The 18,544-nt window shown below is 39.4% G+C and overlaps 4 protein-coding genes across 4 annotated transcripts; 2 read left to right on the top strand and 2 right to left on the bottom strand.

Annotated features, from left to right (window-relative positions):
• The first annotated feature begins 385 nt into the window (after positions 1-385).
• pttg1 (PTTG1 regulator of sister chromatid separation, securin) lies at positions 386-5,452 on the top strand. Its single transcript, XM_083915082.1, has 6 exons — positions 386-409; positions 2,731-2,823; positions 2,922-3,055; positions 3,177-3,264; positions 4,000-4,158; positions 5,325-5,452. Exons 2-6 carry the CDS (start codon positions 2,736-2,738, stop codon positions 5,405-5,407), a joined length of 552 nt encoding a protein of 183 aa, XP_083771208.1. The 5' UTR covers positions 386-409; positions 2,731-2,735; the 3' UTR covers positions 5,408-5,452.
• Positions 5,453-6,147: 695 nt separating this feature from the next.
• sowahd (sosondowah ankyrin repeat domain family d) lies at positions 6,148-7,197 on the top strand (the record flags this gene model as incomplete). The annotated part of the gene is made up of 1 exon (XM_083915079.1): positions 6,148-7,197. One exon carries the CDS (start codon positions 6,148-6,150, stop codon positions 7,129-7,131), a length of 984 nt encoding a protein of 327 aa, XP_083771205.1. The 3' UTR covers positions 7,132-7,197.
• Positions 7,198-7,911: 714 nt separating this feature from the next.
• Positions 7,912-11,091, bottom strand: rpl39 (ribosomal protein L39). The gene is made up of 3 exons (XM_083915825.1): positions 11,049-11,091; positions 10,597-10,700; positions 7,912-8,131 (listed from the first exon to the last, which is right to left on the bottom strand). Exons 1-3 carry the CDS (start codon positions 11,049-11,051, stop codon positions 8,083-8,085), a joined length of 156 nt encoding a protein of 51 aa, XP_083771951.1. The 5' UTR covers positions 11,052-11,091; the 3' UTR covers positions 7,912-8,082.
• A 3,005-nt stretch (positions 11,092-14,096) lies between these two features.
• On the bottom strand, positions 14,097-18,052 carry upf3b (UPF3B regulator of nonsense mediated mRNA decay). The gene is made up of 10 exons (XM_083915230.1): positions 17,846-18,052; positions 17,059-17,165; positions 16,860-16,966; positions 16,665-16,763; positions 16,241-16,351; positions 16,111-16,154; positions 15,835-16,011; positions 15,587-15,744; positions 15,177-15,504; positions 14,097-15,097 (listed from the first exon to the last, which is right to left on the bottom strand). Exons 1-10 carry the CDS (start codon positions 17,954-17,956, stop codon positions 14,966-14,968), a joined length of 1,374 nt encoding a protein of 457 aa, XP_083771356.1. The 5' UTR covers positions 17,957-18,052; the 3' UTR covers positions 14,097-14,965.
• Positions 18,053-18,544: the final 492 nt, after the last annotated feature.

Below are 18,544 nucleotides of genomic sequence, written 5' to 3'. Positions count from 1 at the left end.
GTCAAAAGAGAAAAAAACATCTTTGCTTTCTAGATGTATATTATTATTATCAATCAAACATATTAGGAAATAAGGTTGATATTGCCGTAACAGTTTTTTTTATCGTAACGTTAGATAAACCACAGGGACTAACATTATATTCCTTAACACTTATACTTATATCATTATATTTATTTGCCTATATTTCATCCATATGCAGTGCAGATGTGTAGGGAAACGCCCATTCAAGAGAGCTATGCTACAGTGACCAATAGGAAGAAGGCAGCGAGGTACAACAACCAATAGGAAAAAGGCAGCGAGGTACAACGACCAATAGGAAGAAGGCAGTGAGGATTTAAAAAGGAGCCGCGGTCTTTCAGATCATAACAACTTCCCGGTCAGAGAGCACAGGAACAACCAACTGACAGAGGTAATGTTAACGTTACACAGGTGTGTCGACGTTTCTGTCGCCCTTATCAACCTTCATAGCTAATATATATTTATTATATATACATAGCTACCTGTATTGTTAACGTTTTATAAACTAACGAAGACGTGACTAACGTAAAATTTGACGTTAGCAGTTCGAAGAGTGACGAACGTTTCCGAACGTTGGCTTTGTAACCGTTACACAGGGTTTGTGTAACGGTTATTTAACTCCACGACAAACAAAAACCTAACGAAAGTTAATTAAATTGTGCTAAAGACGGAAGCTAAGCCGGAAGGCAACGCTCTCGATCTACCGGTCAATCTTCGTTCCTACCCTCACCTATGGTCATGAAAGCTGGGTCATGACCGCAAGAACGAGGTCGCGGGTACAAGCGGCCGAAATGGGTTTTCTCAGGAGGGTGGCTGGAGTCTCCCTTAGAGAGAGGGGGAGAAGTTCAGCCATCCGTGAGGAACTCGGAGTAGAGCCGCTGCTCCTTTGCGTTGAAAGGAGCCAGTTGAGGTGGTTCGGGCATCTAGTAAGGATGCCCCCTGGGCGCCTCCCTAGGGAGGTGTTCCAGGCACGTCCAGCTGGGAGGAGGCCTCAGGGAAGACCCAGGACTAGGTGGAGAGATTATATCTCCACACTGGCCTGGCAACGCCTCGGGATCCCCCAGTTAGAGCTGGTTAATGTGGCCCGGGAAAGGGAAGTTTGGGATCCCCTGCTAAAGCTGCTGCCCCCGCGACCCGACCCCGGATAAGTGGATGAAGATGAGATAAAGACGGAAGATTTAACAAGACGACACAGCGGAGTATAGGTGCTATTGTTTAACCTAAGACAGGATAAAGACCAGGGGCGAGTCTAGGATCTTTAGGGTGGCACAGCCCCGAATGAATTAATTGGGATATTCACCATAATTATTTTTCATTTTCAATGGTATTTATTGTGCCAAATTATAACATAAGTTATCTCAAGACACTTTACATATAGAATATAGACCATACACTGACTTTTTTATGATTTAGAGACTCAATCATTCCTCCATGAGCAGTAGCAAGATGCAGTATCTATATATTCATCCACCAATCTTGCACAAAGTGGCAACGAAAACCTTCCTGACAGGGAGAAGTTTTGAGATTTGGAGATTTCTGTAAGAATTGCATGTTTTGTAGTTTGTGAGCTTGTTGGTTGTGGAAACGGCTCTGAACCCTCAGTACTGTCAGTATATCTATAGGTCTCAGGTTTGTGGTTGAAGTTTCATGAGGCTGTGATTTTCCTAGAGGTCACAACAGCTCATTTTAGACAGTGACGTCAAATTTGGCTCATTGAATCAACAAGAGTTTAAGCTTCTGAGTCATACCTAATTTATGCACTTCAAAGACCGTTCAGGAAACCCAGTATGCACCAATATTAAAATACACCCTTTTTAAAAAAGCCAAAATAATGTTAACATTGAAATTGCATGGTTATTGCACAAAAAGTTATCATAAAGCGGGCACGTCTGCAAAGGGGAGAGTGGTGGGTACCCATACAACCATATTCATTCCCTCTGGAATAGGCCATGCCAGTTTTTACCTCACCAAAACTTTGAGTGTTATTAATCCCCCTTTCTGGTAAGTTTAGGTCACCTAGTTTCATGTGATGCCAACAAGCTACACTAGCTTTAAAACTGAGCGCACTACAGTTTCTTAAAGACATAAAAAGTTGGCTGGCCGGCCTTTCAGAACGTTAAGAATGAGATGAAATTTAGGTCTGCCTATGACTAAAAAAAGCCAGTTTGTGGTCGAGCAGAGCATCATTATCACTTAACAACAATATTAAGTAATGTCCTACATTGACTTGGACCTGTGTGCTAGTTTGGATTTCAAATGAGCTGATCCACTGAAAAAGACACTTTTCCAGTAAAATTACCAGAGCTCTGTTAGTTTTTGATTATTTTTGGAATCTAATATCAAGTTCACACTTTGCTCTTAACATAATGATTTGACAAAATATCATCTTAACCTGAAGTCCATTTTAAGAGGCTTTTAAGACTGGACCATGTGTTGATGAAGACCATGAGATGCGGTTGAACAGGCCATATTGACTTCCTTCTGCTGATTAAATGATGCGTAACTGTTCCCCTCTAAAAGCAATAATTATGTATTGGTTCCTCCAAGTGTCCTATGAGCCGCATGCACGATCGCAGGGCCCTGTGAATGCAGCGTTGCACATATGCTCTTCTTGCTATAACGTGGCAAAATGTCTGCCATAAAGGTCTCTTCCACGGTGATGGTCTGTACTTTATTCCAGCAGCTAATGTTACTATCTGCTTGTGTTTTCAGATAAAATGGCCAACATCATCTTTGCCGAGCGAGAAAATGCACTTCTTCATCCTCCTAGTCTGAAGATGCGACAGCGGCTTCAGTCTGCTCCAGGTATAGAAAAGCCAACCTCTGTTTTTATTTTCTTCAAACAGTACTATTTGTCCGTGTGTAAATATGTGTTTAACTTAATTTTTTATCCCTCACACCAGAGAAACTCTTCACTCCCATGAACGCAAAAACCTTGCGCACTCCTCTGTCATCCGGTCGTACGGCTTTTGGTGCCGTCAACAAAAACTCCACTCCTGCTGTCAACACACAAGCGAGGAAACTTTTAAAGCCACAGGTTGGTATAAAACCACTATAGTTACAATCTTTCAGGCTATAATGTGACTAATTTGCTCTACATCTTAAATTATAGATGTAATATTGTGTTGTGTAATATTGCAGTGTTTTGTTCCCCATAGGAAACCAAAGTCAGACATGCTTCAGACCAAAAGACCAAAGTGGAGGAGTACCCAGAAATTGAGAAGTTCATCCCTTATGACCCACTAGGTACCTCTGACCGTTCCCACAGTTAAACTTTACCAAAGAAGTTTAGTATTTTATATTTTCACAGTATTATATTGTATTTTAGTTTATAGAACAGTCCATATTTGTACCTGTTTGACTACTCATTCATTTGTTGGAGGTAGTCAGTTTTCACTTTAATATTTGTTTTTTATTTTCAAAACATGTAGAATAACAGAATCCATAACGCCTTTTTTATATCAATTCAACTGAAAGACATTTGGTGCAGCACAGTGCTTCCATTTTTAGCTCAGTGAGAGTCTCCAGTGTTTAGCTGTCATTTATGTAATTATATATATCCAAATATTGTCTGTTGATTGGTTCAGAAGCTCAAAAATGGTATTTGGGACAGCCCTACATGACACTCATCAGCTGTGCGATCACATTTCAGGTGTATTAGAGACACATTACCCACATTAGCGCATGCTGCTTAAGCAGAACTGCCCCTCCTGTGTAAAACCCACTGCAGTGTCACTTATCTTCCTTAGGTCCATTTACACAGAGGAAGCATTTCTGATGAAGCAGCATGCTCTTAAAATCACATTAACTTATCATCTTTAGGGTCCATTTAATGGTTTATTTCATCAGTACTCAACCCATTGGGACTCCTGTATATTTAGAGAACATGTCGAATATGTTAATGACTCAACACACAATAGTCCTTCACCTGCGACGTGGATGCTGTTTAAAAACATTTTTTGTTTTGTTTTTTCCCCCCAGAGTTTGAGAAGTACAGCATACCCGAGGACTTGGTTCCTCTCAGTCGCTTTGCTCTTCCTGGACTGGCCTGTTTCCCACAAACCCCACGTCTGTGTGAGGACGACCTGGACATGATTGAGCCTCTAACTCAGTCACCTGTCAAGATGCCAACACGCTCTGGTATGAACGTCTGTTAGTGCTGCATCCACACTTACTGTTTGGGATAGAAAAATATTTTCATTAAGTATTTGTCTGTTTAATACACTGAAGACAGCTGAAAATCTCACTACAGTGTGTTGTTTCATGTCAATCGTAAGTATCAGTAACCAGATGGGATTGTCTGAAATTAAATTGGATACTTGACAAATCAATATGCTACACCAACCGATGCATTAAAGCTATCTTCAAAAATATTTTTCACATGAAGGGTTATTTTAAAGAAGTTTGTATTTTAATTATACGATTGAATGTGTGCTTAAAGGGCTGAATGACTTTTAAACTTATTTTTTCATGATGTCTTTAACATGAGTAAAAAATAATAATGTAGCTTCTGGATCTGAAAGTGTCTTCAACCTTCATTCTCTAATGTTCAGCAGGAGGCGACTCCACTGGATCAGAAGTCAGATTCTATGGGAGTCAGTGGGGGAAAATGAGCCCATTTCTCCCTTTTTATTAATTACCTCAGTAAACGCGTTAATGAGTTAATGGTCCCAATCACTAGTTTCAAGTCTTAGAGATATATAAGAAAGAACCATAACTTACTATCTCAAAAATGGACAAAGCAGTGAACTTGTTTTGAACTTTGACCCTCAGTTTGTTTTTCACACCATCAAAGTTGATTGTAATGTTTTGGTCGCCTTAAATCTCCTGATCACCGTTCGGGGGCTGCACTTTGTTAAACCAAGATCAAAAAACGTTCCAGCCATCGGTCAAATTGATGTTTCAGGTATTGGCCCTGAATGTCACAATCTGTGCAGTTAGTTTACCTGATTTTATCACTTCTCGTACATTTTGGGTTTTCATTTGCCTCAGTTTGTGATAAAAGTGTTACTGCATTAAAAATGTGTATACAGCTTGAAATACCAGAAACGATGCTGTGGTTACGGTGAATAATCCGGCTTCTGAAGCCACTTAGTTGCAAACTAACTAACCTATGTGTTAGAGCCATATGCTAACTGAAATTCAGTGAACTAGATGTTTTACTGAAAATGACCAAATGTAGATTTCCAAAGCAACATGCAGCCCTGAATAAGTGCAGCTGTAGCCATAAGTCTGGGGCACGGGTTTGAAACTACGGGTATCATTAACTACAGGTATCATTAACTTCACTGTATCTCCGCCAACAGATTCTTGCTCGGAGCTGGACGCCTTCCTTCAAACACTTGACGAGCTGACTGTTGAACTTCCTCCAGAACCTTTTACTGAATGAATGTTGATGCATGTTCTTATGACTAGCTTTTTTATTTTTTTTATTTTTTACTGAAATAAAGTTTGTTTGTATCCGTCTGTGCTGTCTCTTGTTGGCTTTGATATGTGTGTGTCAGGCTGGGAGAGAGGGGGAAGTGTGCACTGTACTTACTTCCTGCTTCTGAAGTCCATCAGTGGTCACATGTGAAGGATTCTCGCCATTGGTTTTGCTTGAGATTAGAATGAACTTTGTCTCATTTCCTCTTGTAGAGGAAAGCAAACTCTGGCACAACTGTAGCTCCAGTATTTGGGAGAAAACCTTAAAATAATCCACATCAATTTGCTCAAACGTAACCTGGTCGGGTGCTTATTAATATTCCAGTTGGAGGGTCGGTGTGCGCTTTGACACGGAGCAGGTGAGTAGACTCTTATTGGTGTGGCTGCCGCAGGATACAGACTACTGAAGAAAACTAGGTGTTTGTATTAGTATAGAGTATCTGAGGTTTTCTGGGATGAGGTATTCAATTTGAACGTCTCAACTTTGTTTGTAAAATGAGGAACTTGGTCTATTTGCACTTAAGACGCTTAGAACTGCATAGTTGTACATTTCCCAATTGTTTTAGATTTGTTTATATATTAAAGAAACTGTTTCCTCCATGACACAGGGAATGAGTCCAGCGGAGGGAAACCGTTTCTAGTTTGACACTTATCTTCGGGGTGTTGTCTAAATAAGGGAAGTAGCCTTGGACTGAGCCGAGCAGCATGCACGAGAGCGGATCCGATGATGCTGGATGTGACTCAAGTGGATCTGAACCAGCTGTCCGTAATGTCAACGCCCACGGCAGCAGGAGGTCCAGACAGGGCACCGTTGTGGAGCGACTCTCGAGGTATGGCGTGCAGGTCATGCCCAGCGCTTTCCAGCGTAGGTCGAGGCTGCAGAGGCAGCTGGAGGTCACCGACAGCTCCGCACCGGGAGGACTCCAGAGTGACGCTCCGGAGAGAAGCTCGCTCACACCCGCTATGCGTAAAAAATACTTGAAGGATTTACTTCTGAGCAACCCGTCACACAGCGGGTTCAGCAGCGTGCTGTCACAGACTCCCAGCGTGTCCTCCGAGCAGGACGCAGGCTGGGCTCTGTACCCGATGGAGCACGCGTGGATGCTGTCTGCGGTGGAGGGGAACTATGAAACCATCCTGGACTTCATCTCCGAGGACCCTTACCTGTTGACCAGGAAGGACTTCATCAGCGGGTACTCGGTCCTGCACTGGCTGGCCAAGAGAGGACAGGACGAGACTCTGCTCAAACTTTTGCGGTACGCCGAAAGTGCAGGGATCCCAGTGAACGTGAACGTGCGGGGCAGCGGCGGACTCACCCCGCTGCACGTCGCCAGCATGCACAGACAGTACACGGTCATCAAGCTGCTGGTCGGGGCTTTCAGCGCCAACGTCGACGCCATGGACTACAACGGGAAGAGAGCCTGGCAGTATCTGGGGGGAGACGCCCCGCTGGAGATGAAGGAGCTGCTGGGGACCTGGGATGATGAGCACAGCTGCGGGGGCGCGCAGACTGCAAACCAAAACGTCAACAATAACAGCGCTGCAGCAATCCACCTGACCGCAGAGGATGAGGTGGATCATGGAGAGGCAGATGAAGTGAACTCCTTTGATCGGACTAAGAGGGCTGGCAGCTGGGGCTTTGGGTCTTTAAAGAAGCTGCTGCCCGCGTTTTTTGGAAATAAGCGTTGAGGTGTTTGTAACAAGCCTTCAAATATGTGCATTATGTCGTTCAAAGCTTCTTACCAAGACATATCTGCCTAGTACTTACAACCAGTGTGAGGACATTTGTCAAACTAGAATCAGTTTTTCATTCTAGAGAAACAACCTAGACACAAATAAACACGTGGACCTGCAGATTTCCTATGTGTTTTAAGAAAATTAGAATATAGGCAGAAATACTGGAATATGATTAGCAGTGCTGCTCAAAAGGGTAAACTTCCAAAATGATGCTTTTCTTGTCTACCATCTTGAGCTTTAACTATATTGCTACATTGTAAGTCCTGGAAAGTCATCTGGTTTAAGTGATTTTTGAACTAACTTTCAAATGAACTCTGCTTTTTAATAAACACTTACTGCATAGACTGAGCTTTTTCTAAACACTCCTTGCTGTTGACGGCTGCTTGTGTAAACTCAAATGTTTGCCATTACTGAAGTGGAAACCTTTTTCCCTCAGTTTCAGCACTGAAAGTAAACATTTCATAGTTTGTCTTGCTCCTAGAGGAGACCTCTTGAATTGCTGTCTTTGGCACAGGTAACACACCCAGGAACTTGAAATAACCACATTCTTCCATGAAACAGTGGTTCAAGTGTTTGCTGTGTGGTCAACGTTGAAACCCCTTCAGAGCAGAGCTGTGTCAGCATTCTTGTGTCATGTTTGGTTTGCTCTGGAAAAACACGCAGCCTGTTAACGGACTGCACAGATAGACTTTGAGACAGAGAGAGAGGAAAAACAGGCCGTTCAGCCTCATATCAAGTTTGATCACAGATCTTTTATTGTCAAACATGAGCATAACCAGAGTATCTGTACAAAACGACTGCTGATCCAGATAACATGGCTCCCTCTCCGCGGCCAGGCCCAGCAGCTGGAGGTCCTGGCAGATGTTGGGATGGAGGGATGCTGGGATCCAGAGACCCTCATGTTTACAGGCCCAGCTTGGTCCTCCTCCAGTGTCTCCTCTTGGAGTTGTACCTGAAAATCAAAAGTAAACATGTCAGTACATTTAGACTTCAGTAGAAATGTATACACATTAAAGAGAAACAAAGTAAGCGTTCAACTTAGTCTGACATTAAAGCTACTACTCTCATAACTGTTGAACTGAGTCTACGGTTGAATAAAAGCTTAATGACTAAGTGAAAACGGCACCATGAGCTGTAGCGTTTTTATACTGGGTTCCATGCCTATGTCTGACAGCGGCTGTGTTTCCATAAACATTTTAATGGGCATTTTGAAGACTTGAATTAGATAAGCTGAAAGGAAATGGCACGGAGAAAAAACTTGCCGAGTTGAAACAAAATCCTGCAAATCTCTCTGCAGTTTTCTCTTGCATATGCGGTTAGATGCCTGAGGAGACTTGTTTTTCTGTCCATTTAGCTCTGTTTACTGACATTACAGCCCTGCGTAACCTATAGGGCCAACTTCTGATGAAACTACAGGCTTAGTTTATTCAAAAGTTGAATGGAAACATGCATCTTACAGCGATCACCTAAAACCTGTTTGTTGTTAAACTATTGGGTACAAATTACATGGTGTTTAAGAACCCACATTTAAGTCCTGTATTCATGGGGCTCTTTTATTTCCTTAACATTGAGACAAACTGGCTTGTACTAAACTACCTAGCACAGATGGTACCAGTCTACTCATTCAAATAACATTAAAATCAAGGGGCAGGTTCAAGGGTTCAGGTGAAACTGCCAATTCTATTGATGCTGCTCATGTTTCAGAGGCCACAAAGGCACACGCCCTGAGCCTCTGTGATATACAGTCAATCACCACAATAATGAGATTCTTTGTTTTTGGATATCTACTTGTGAATGCCCCTTCTGAAGAAACAATTACATGTCATCTTTCCCCTGGCGCTAGATCACTGTGGCCATTATGGGACCAGACCACAGTCATTTCAGAAATGACAAATACCATGGAAATCCTCCAGGAAAGCAGCTCAGTGGGCAGATCGGCCATTTTGGGCTAACAGTGAAATGTTAAGCTACAGTGCCTCCTCGTCTCCACAGTGAGCAGGAGACGGAGCTCTGCAGCAGAAAGATGCTCTCAGCAGGGTTAATGACAGCACTCTACTGCAATGAGTGCTGCAATTGCAGACCTGCTTTACATGACATGAAGTTGCTGTTTTTTCCATGCATTAGTCAGCCAGAGACATCTTTGCACTTATGATAGCATAGAGAGCAGAGACACAAGCTCAACAATTAAACACCAGAGTGAGTGAAAATCATTAAAACTCTCAGGAGATTTATCCATCCTCTACACCTTTGGAAGATAAGTATATTCAGCATAACCCTTAGTCATTTAATAAATATTAGCCTGGAAACCAGACAAATCAGCAGAGCTCACGTTTCATTTGCTCTGGCAGATCTGTCTGGTAGTCTGCAGTTCACTGTCTCATGTGGAGCGGGTTTAAGATGACGACAGACAGGAGCGTCATGCTAAAACGTAGTTACCAGACTCATGAAACTCAGACCAAACTGTCAAACTAGGCAGCGCAGATCAAATATGAAACTAGATTCTGTTACCGTGTTTATTTCTCACATTAAATGTTTTCAGAAACGTATTTTAGTGTTCTGCTAAGCTGCAATTTCAGAAAGTTTGACTTTGCTGCAATTTCTGGATGACTTGTATTTTATTATACTGTAGAGTTTCTAACAATCAGTCTACTCTTTGATATAACGTATGACAGCACATTTCAACAAACTGCAGCCTCTAAAATTACCACATAGTTAAACAGAAAATAACAACCGTCATGAAGGTGAACCTAATTCGGCATGAGTCTGGGTAGCTTAAACATTGTCTTTGGTGTCATGGGTGTCTTCCTAATCCAAAACACACTTTTTCCTACAGGCACATGTTTGGGTGGCTGTCACCCAGCAAAAGTGATAGAAGGTAAAGTAGGTTTTAGTAAAATCTACCTGGGGAAAGTGTTTGAGTGCGAAGGACACTGAACCTTCACCACAAACAAGTTTCCATATTTTTTTTGTGTTCCCAAATTCCTAATTTTCTAATAATTCGAGCATTTTTATGATGCTTCTCTTTCATTTTGTTAGGCATGAAACTTTAAAATAAAAGAACATGTCTCAAAATTGTATTGATATGTTTTGATGACAAGTACTTTTTACAGGGTGTATTATCTCTTATAATAATCACCCAGCATTAGTGATGGTGTTTTCAATGAGCCATAGTGTTCTAGGGTTACAAGCATGACTTGTTGTTGCTACCTTTTCATACCCAACTACTTTCAAGTTTTGTATTTAACCAGTTTGTTTTATTATTTTGTGAGAATAGCTAATAAACCGCCAAATGTGTATATAGAAGTAACTTACTGGGACTCAATGTTGACATAGTCCGAACACTTGCATGCTTTCCCTGCGTGCATCTACACCTTAGATATGATGCAGAGTACACAGACACGCATGATGAACACTCACCTGATCTTGTTGCCAGTTTTCATCCTGATCCACTGAGGAATGGGCCTGTTCTGTTTCTGCTTCTTGGCGAGGAAGCGCTTGATCCTGAAAGTCTTGTGGGACGACTGAAAAACAACAAAAGAGCGCCATTTATACACCACGTCCACACAGACAATATTTCCATGTAGTGTTGTCTACTCGCGACGGTAAAAAAATATTTATTGAAAGCATTTATTTAGTGAAAGAAAACGTGCAGGCAGCTAGCATCAGTGAAGGAAGTTAGAAGCTAACATGCGCAGCTCTACCGAGTGTACCGGTTAGCATCTTTGAGCATCTTTAAACTGCTCATATTTCCTGTTTTTACACAACAAACACATTTGTGAGGCACCACTGAGATATGTATTAACCACACAGAGTATCAGTGCAGGTTAACGGGTGCTCCTGACGTGGATGTTTAAAGATTTTGTATTTACCATTTTGTCCACAGTCCTTTCCCGACTATGGCGGAGTCAGAAGAGGAAGAAGGAAGTGACGTCGGCTCTTTTAACCAATAAGCGTCCGCCGAACGACCCAACGTTCTACTCACAGCGACACCGTGTGGAGGCAAATAGACACGACTCAGGTCTCAATAAACAGATAACTCCATTAAGTACATTTATACATGAATACAGGAATAAATAAATAAATGCTAAGATAAATTAATACATAAACAAATAACTCCATTAAGTACATTTATACATGAATACAGGAATAAATAAATTAATGCTAAGATAAATTAATACATAAACAAATAACTCCATTAAATACATTTATACATGAATACAGGAATAAATAAATAAATGCTAAGATAAATTAATACATAAACAAATAACTCCATTAAGTACATTTATACATGAATACAGGAATAAATAAATAAATGCTAAGATAAATTAATACATAAACAAATAACTCCATTAAGTACATTTATACATGAATACAGGAATAAATAAATAAATGCTAAGATAAATTAATACATAAACAAATAACTCCATTAAGTACATTTATACATGAATACAGGAATAAATAAATTAATGCTAAGATAAATTAATACATAAACAAATAACTCCATTAAATACATTTATACATGAATACAGGAATAAATAAATAAATGCTAAGATAAATTAATACATAAACAAATAACTCCATTAAGTACATTTATACATGAATACAGGAATAAATAAATACAGGAATAAATATATTAATTCTAAGATAAAATTATTACATAAACAAATAACTCCATTAAGTACATTTATACATGAATACAGGAATAAATAAATACAGGAATAAATATATTAATTCTAAGATAAAATTAATACATAAACAAATAACCCCATTTAGTACATTTATACATGAATACAGGAATAAATAAATGAATGCTAAGATAAATTTATACATAAACAAATAACTCCATTAAGTACATTTATACATGAATACAGGAATAAATAAATACAGGAATAAATATATTAATGCTAAGAAAAATTAATACATAGATAAATGACTCCATTCAATAAATGTATAAATAAATAAAGGGAAAAAAAAATAAATTCTAAGATAAATTAATACATACACAAATAACTAAAGTAAAGAAATACAGGGATAAATAAATGAATGCATTAATAAATGTGTAAATAAATACAGGAATAAATAAATAAATACAGTAATGAATAAAAAAATAAATGCATACATAAATATATAAATAAATAAATGCCAAGATAAATTAATACATGAATAAATAACTCCTATTTAAAAATATAGGATGCCTTAAATGTGTAAATAAATACAGGAATAATTAAGTACAAGAATAAATACAAATAAATGCATACATAAATAAATAAATGCTAATATAAATGAATAAATAAATACATTAAATAGATGTATAAATAACTACAGGAATAAATAAAAAATAAATGCATACATAAAAACATAAATACATGGTAATGTATGGCTCTTTACAGGCATTACCTGTGTACTTTAATACAATTCTGAAGTATTTTTTTAGTTTTAACTACACTTCACTTACACTACACTTATTTGATGCTATATTATACTTCTTACTCCGCGACATTTATCTGACACACAGAGAAAATCATACAAACACACGAAAAGCTCATAAAAAAACTACCTTGCTAATAGATGGGACTACAACCAATACTAATTAAAGTAGTAAAACTGTCTCCATCTTCTCTTGCTGCAATAATAAAACTAAAACACTTTGAAACAGTAATGTTGTATAGTGAGTGCTTTTACTTTTGATACTTAAAGGACATGATGATAAATACATTTAGTGTGTTCTTGTGTATATTTCTGGATTTATCAGCATCTGCAATACACAAAACAAACAGGTCACAGGTCAACAACCTGTTATGTAATTTAATGACATACTTGGCAATAAAGTCTACTCAGACTATAAAACTATATTTTAGTTTGTCCGTGCTTTTCAGGGATTAAAGAAACCACTGAGGCTGAAAAATTGTCCAGGAGGAAAAGTGTATTGAATTACGTATTATATTGGTTTCTGATCTATGCCTGAAAACATACACTGTGCCTGAAAACATTTACTTTTAAAGATTACAACTTTTAATCTGAGTACTTCTTCCACTACTGCCAGTGGCCCATCCCGATTTACTAAAATCTGTAATGTGTACAGTATGTTTACCTGTACAGACCAACATGTTTTGGACTAAAAGATCACTGACCAAGTAAAGCGGGCAGCTGCCACAGACCTCGAGAGGCCCCAAAAGCCTGAGGTTTACTTCATGTCCATTATTAATTGTGAATTTGTTTGGGAATATGCACTTCTGAAGCAGGGTCTGCATTATAGGGTACATTTATGGGCATAAGAGAGCCTGTGACACATCTAGAGCTCAAATGATACATATTAGTATATAGTATACATATGTTTGGTCAGTAGCTTTGTCTCAGTCCCAGCCATTCTGGGACAAAGATTAAAGTCTCGTCTGAGCAGTTAATTAGGCTTAACCATCCAGGAGGAAGAGGTCGGCACAATCCAACTGTTGCTGTTACGAACTAGCTCAATTTAATTCATTTCAATTCAATTTTATTTATAGTGCCAAATCATAACAAAAGTTATCTCAGGACACTTTACAGAGAAGGCCAAGCTCTATGACTCATTTATGATTTACATAGACCCAACAATTCCTCCATAGAGTCACAGTGGAGACGTAAACCTTCCCTTTAACAGGCAGGAACAAACAGACTCAGTTCTGTGGAGGACGGACATCTGTCTAGACTGGTTGGGGAGGAAGAAACGAGAGAAAGAGAGAAAATACAGAGAGAGGCAAAGACAGACACGAAGACAGAGAGACAGACACACTTCCATAGATGCATGCAACTAAAAAGTAAAAAAGGCCCCTGACTTCATATATATATATATATATATATATATATATATATATATACCTATAAAAAACCATCAGTGATTTATTTTATTTTATTTCAGGACTCACAAAAGAGAAAAAACATGATAAGCAAAGACCTCTTTTATTTCCAGTCAAAAGTGGCTCCTGTAAGTTCGCATCACCAGCAGTGCTGTGTTCTCATGCTGTATCAGTTCAGTGCATCACACGTTAATGTTTAAGGGGCGCTTAGATTAGAAAAAAGGGGGGAAGGCCACAGGTTGATGCCTCTGATTGAAGTCTGCCTGCTGGCGTGGTTCTCACGTGGCAGTCCAGTCAGAAATGGCTATTTCTCCTGAGTCACTGTGTGAATGTAAGAACAGAACACATGACACCAGCATATTGTGTGCCTGTAAGACTATTTTACAGTTACAGACCATTAAAGTTCTGCACAAACATTTGGATTGTCTAGCTCCCCGGGCAGAGGAAGATTTCTGTGTGTACACTTCAAACTGAAAATGTCAATGCTATAACATACATCTCTTTTAAGACAGTGTAGAAACAATATTAATGAGCTTGGCAATGTTGACACTGTGAGTACTTTGGATTTTAACAACTGTGATATGGATGAGCATGTTGAAAGCCAATGTTTGCAGTGTGTACAATACTACACATCAGAGAAACACAACTGAAATAAGGTCACTTTGAGTTCACATGGTCCAAGAACGCTTTGGCTTCACCTAATGATCTCTACAGCCAAAAGCTTTCCAAAGGTTACTGATACCTTTCCTAACAAATAAAACTAAAGAGGTTCGCATTCAGGCGCTAAGAGGCTCCACAATCACATCTCTGCCTCTGAGACTGGGAGAGCCAGATGCAGCCCTGCTTGAACTGCAGTGCATGTCATCCTGAGGCGCCACATTGCTGCTCTGAGCCTCACAGGCCTGTCTGCCCTCTCTCCACCAAACTTAAAATGCCAAAAAGAGGAATTCTGCTCAATCTTCTCCTTTGTCAGCCACTTTCTCGGTCTCGGTATCTGGCATTCTGTTGGCGGAGTTGGACTCAGCTCCTCCTCCTCGGGTGCGGTTTCTGGCCCCTGGCTGGTACAGCTGAATCGCAGGCCGGTCCTGATGCAGAGAAATAAACTCTTAAAAAAACTGAAATGGTTAAAAAAAAGGTCTTGATTTGAGAGGCTACTGTAATTACCTTATTTCGAAGCCGCTCTCTTTTACCACTGTCATCCTTCTTGTGGTCTTTGGCAGGTCGCTCTGGCCTTTCAGAGTAGGTGGCGTCACCAGTGTTTTCACTCTTTTTCTTCTCCAATGCACGCTCTTTATCTTTTTTGACCTCCTCCTCCCTCTTCCTGCAGGAGTTCTCTCCATCCTGACGCTCTCTCCTTCTACGCCGATCTTCGTCCTGTCGCCTGACGCGCTCCTTCTCTTTCTGCCGCCGCTCCTTCTCACGCTCTCGATCGCGCTCTCTGTCTCGATCTGGGTCACGCTCCCTGAACTCCTTCCTCCTGTCTTCGTCCACTCTGCACAAAACACAAATCCAGTGTGAACATTCTGTTTAAAAGCAAGAACTGTCTTTTCCAAACAATGACTAAAGCCACTAACCTCCTTCCTCGGTCCTCCTTATTTTCGATGTGCTGACGCCTCTTATGATCAACACTCCCCATGGATCTGTCCTCTTTATTTGGCCTCTCTGGTTTCTTGGCCTTTTCCTTGGGCTTCTCAGAATCAGCATCATCACTTCGGTCTGGCTTCTTCAGGAGCTACACAGTTGGAAATAGAGACAAAACTATAATGGGATGATGTCAGAGATTACACGCTGTTTAAACTGCTCAATGCACTGCAGCACACACCTTAATCTTTGGTTCTTCTTTAACTTGGTCCTTGTCTTTCTCCAGTCTCTTCATCTTCTCTGCATCTTTGCGCTTCCTTCTCTCCTCCTCCCTCCACTTACGACGCTCCTCATCACGCAGACGCTTGCGTTCAAGCTCCCTCCTTCTTCTCTCTTCTTTCTTTTCCTCCCTGATTCTCTGAACAGCATTAAAACAGGACATGAGGTCAGCTTTAATCATACAACGTATCAGTGTTAACTAGAACAACACACTGTTGTGCCACAGTGTTGGATTTACCTGTTTATTCTTCAGGAAGTCCAGCAGAGGAGTAGTTTTCTTAGCTAGATTGGAGAAAGAAATGTTTGAATTTATCCAACAATGGTGTTTAATGTTTGCTTTTTTTTCATTTAAAGGACTCTTCACCGACCTACAAGTTCCTTTGATTTTGCCTCAATCTCTTCCAACAGGGTCTCAGGTGTTGATGCCAACTTGTCGTCATCACCGTTGTAAAGTTCAAGAAACTTATTGTAATCAGGATCTGAAAGAAAATATACAACATATAAATAAAGAAATGTTGTTGCTTCTGATATGATTGCTCGTCTGTATTTTAATGTTGTGCCAAGTACTTTTAAACTGTACACATTGACGTCTTTTCATGTCGGACAAAAACATCACTTGTCCTTTAACACAATATTAAAACAAACCACTGGCTATTCTATGCAACACATGGCATATACATAAATGTTGGCAGCATGTTGGTAGGCACTGTAAAAAGATACTATTAAACTAAACCATCAACAAATTCTCCCTTTTCTATTATAACATTACCTATACCAGTTAAATGTCTTTACCTTCAGCAATTGTTCCACATTTTGCGTCCTTCTTCTTACTTCTTTTCTTGGCCGTCTTTTGAAAAGGTGCAAACTCCACGATGGCAGGATACTCCTGTCCTGTTTAAAAACAAAAATGTGCATGCAGCTTCAATTCATGTCTGAGAAAAATCCTTAAAATGTGTCTATTTAACTGTAGACGTATGCTCTTCCTACCTCTGCTGTCGATGAACACATATCCATCAAATCGATCTCTGAAGAGAACTATATCCTCTTGATTTTTGAAATTGATGTAAGCTCTTGCGAAGAGGTGAGGGTAAAGACTGAAAGGACACAATACTCATGTTAGGTTAAACTGGTATTGTTTTTAAACACATGAAACTTTACATTAGATACAAACTTTATATAAATTCACCTGGTGTCGTTGGAGAAAAACTCTAGGTAGTCCACCTCTGGGAGAGGTTGTAACTGCTCCTCCAGCTCCTCCTTAGTCAGACTTGGTGGTAAGCGTCTGATCACGATCTATACACAAGATGATGGACAGCTTAGACAACAATACAACAAAAGTAGGAACAATTAATGTTTTATTTGTCAATCTTATCTGACCACTGGAAACTTAAAATATTTAGGCATTTCAAATAAAGTCCTTTGGTTTAGGAGATTTTTTTGTTTTTCGTAATTCCTTTTTGCTATTTTTTACTGTATTTGTACATTTAAATGCATGTTATTATTGTTACATTTCATTAAGAAATACATTGTTGGCGTTGTGTGTACCCTACAAAGTGCGATAAGTACGAACACATTTAAGGTAAAAAAAAAAAAAATGTCTTTAAAGTTTGTTTATTGTCCCAACAAATTAATATTTGGCCCACTGATGATCGATTCTGTTTTACTTGTTTGCCATTTAATTTTTATTATCAAATGAATCCTAACATCCATACTTTTAGGCCACAAATTATGCAGAAATCACGTTATTAGTAATTTCGTAGTTACTGCACTTAGGTTTTTTAGGGCAGTATAAATCTCAAATAAAAAATAAATAATAATGCATGTAAAAAGTGTAATTTGTCAATGTGTCTAACTCACTATATAAATTACAAAGTAGCGTAGCAATGCATGCCGTTAAAAACATGACACCATGATGTTATTATCATAACTGACGGCTCACAGCAACTGTAGCTAACGCAGCTAGCGAGTTTTACCTTTGTCATGGCCTCTTTCTTTTCCTTCGACCTTTCCGTCTTTTCTCCATCTTCACACCTTATTTCCAATTTCCTGTCCTTAGGTCGGGCGTTTTCCTTGTCTTCCTTCATGGCTGAAAAGTTACTTCGTGCCGCGGTTGTATTTCATCTCATTCCGCAGACTTGTTTACTTTTTTAGCAGCTAGCAGAGTAGCAACCGAACTAACCGTAACTTCCTCTCTGAGTGACGGTTGGGCCTGCAGTCAGACGGAGGGGGCGCTGTGAGTGGGTGGGAACCATGGAAACAAGCGTAAAGCGTAAATTAAAAAAAATATAATAACGTTTATTTTTTTGTCCATTTGTGTTTTGTCAGTCACTTTGCGACTGAAATGTTAGTTTTCTTCATCTTGTTACATTAAAAAAAATAATAAAAAAGAATGACCTTTAAGTCAGCAAACACAGCGTCCTGCTTCTGTATGCACTTCAAAATAAAAGCTTGCAAGTTTAAGTTAATATATAATAAAGAATGTGGCAAATAATTGTCACACCAGAGTAAGCACGTGTTCATTTAGAATATTATACTACTACTACTACTACTAATAATAATAATAATAATGTTAAATAGCGATTACAAGTTATATTTGCTGCTGAGTAAACGTTTCTCTAAATATTTAACAAGTAGTCTTAAATGTCATTCCTCTTTCAAACTGTGTAAGTAAT

Source organism: Echiichthys vipera (assembly GCF_963691815.1).
Source record: "Echiichthys vipera genome assembly, chromosome: 6".
Lineage (NCBI taxonomy): Eukaryota > Metazoa > Chordata > Actinopteri > Perciformes > Trachinidae > Echiichthys > Echiichthys vipera.
The sequence above is the reverse complement of the archived record's forward strand: the minus strand, read 5'-3'. Positions and strand labels throughout refer to the sequence as shown.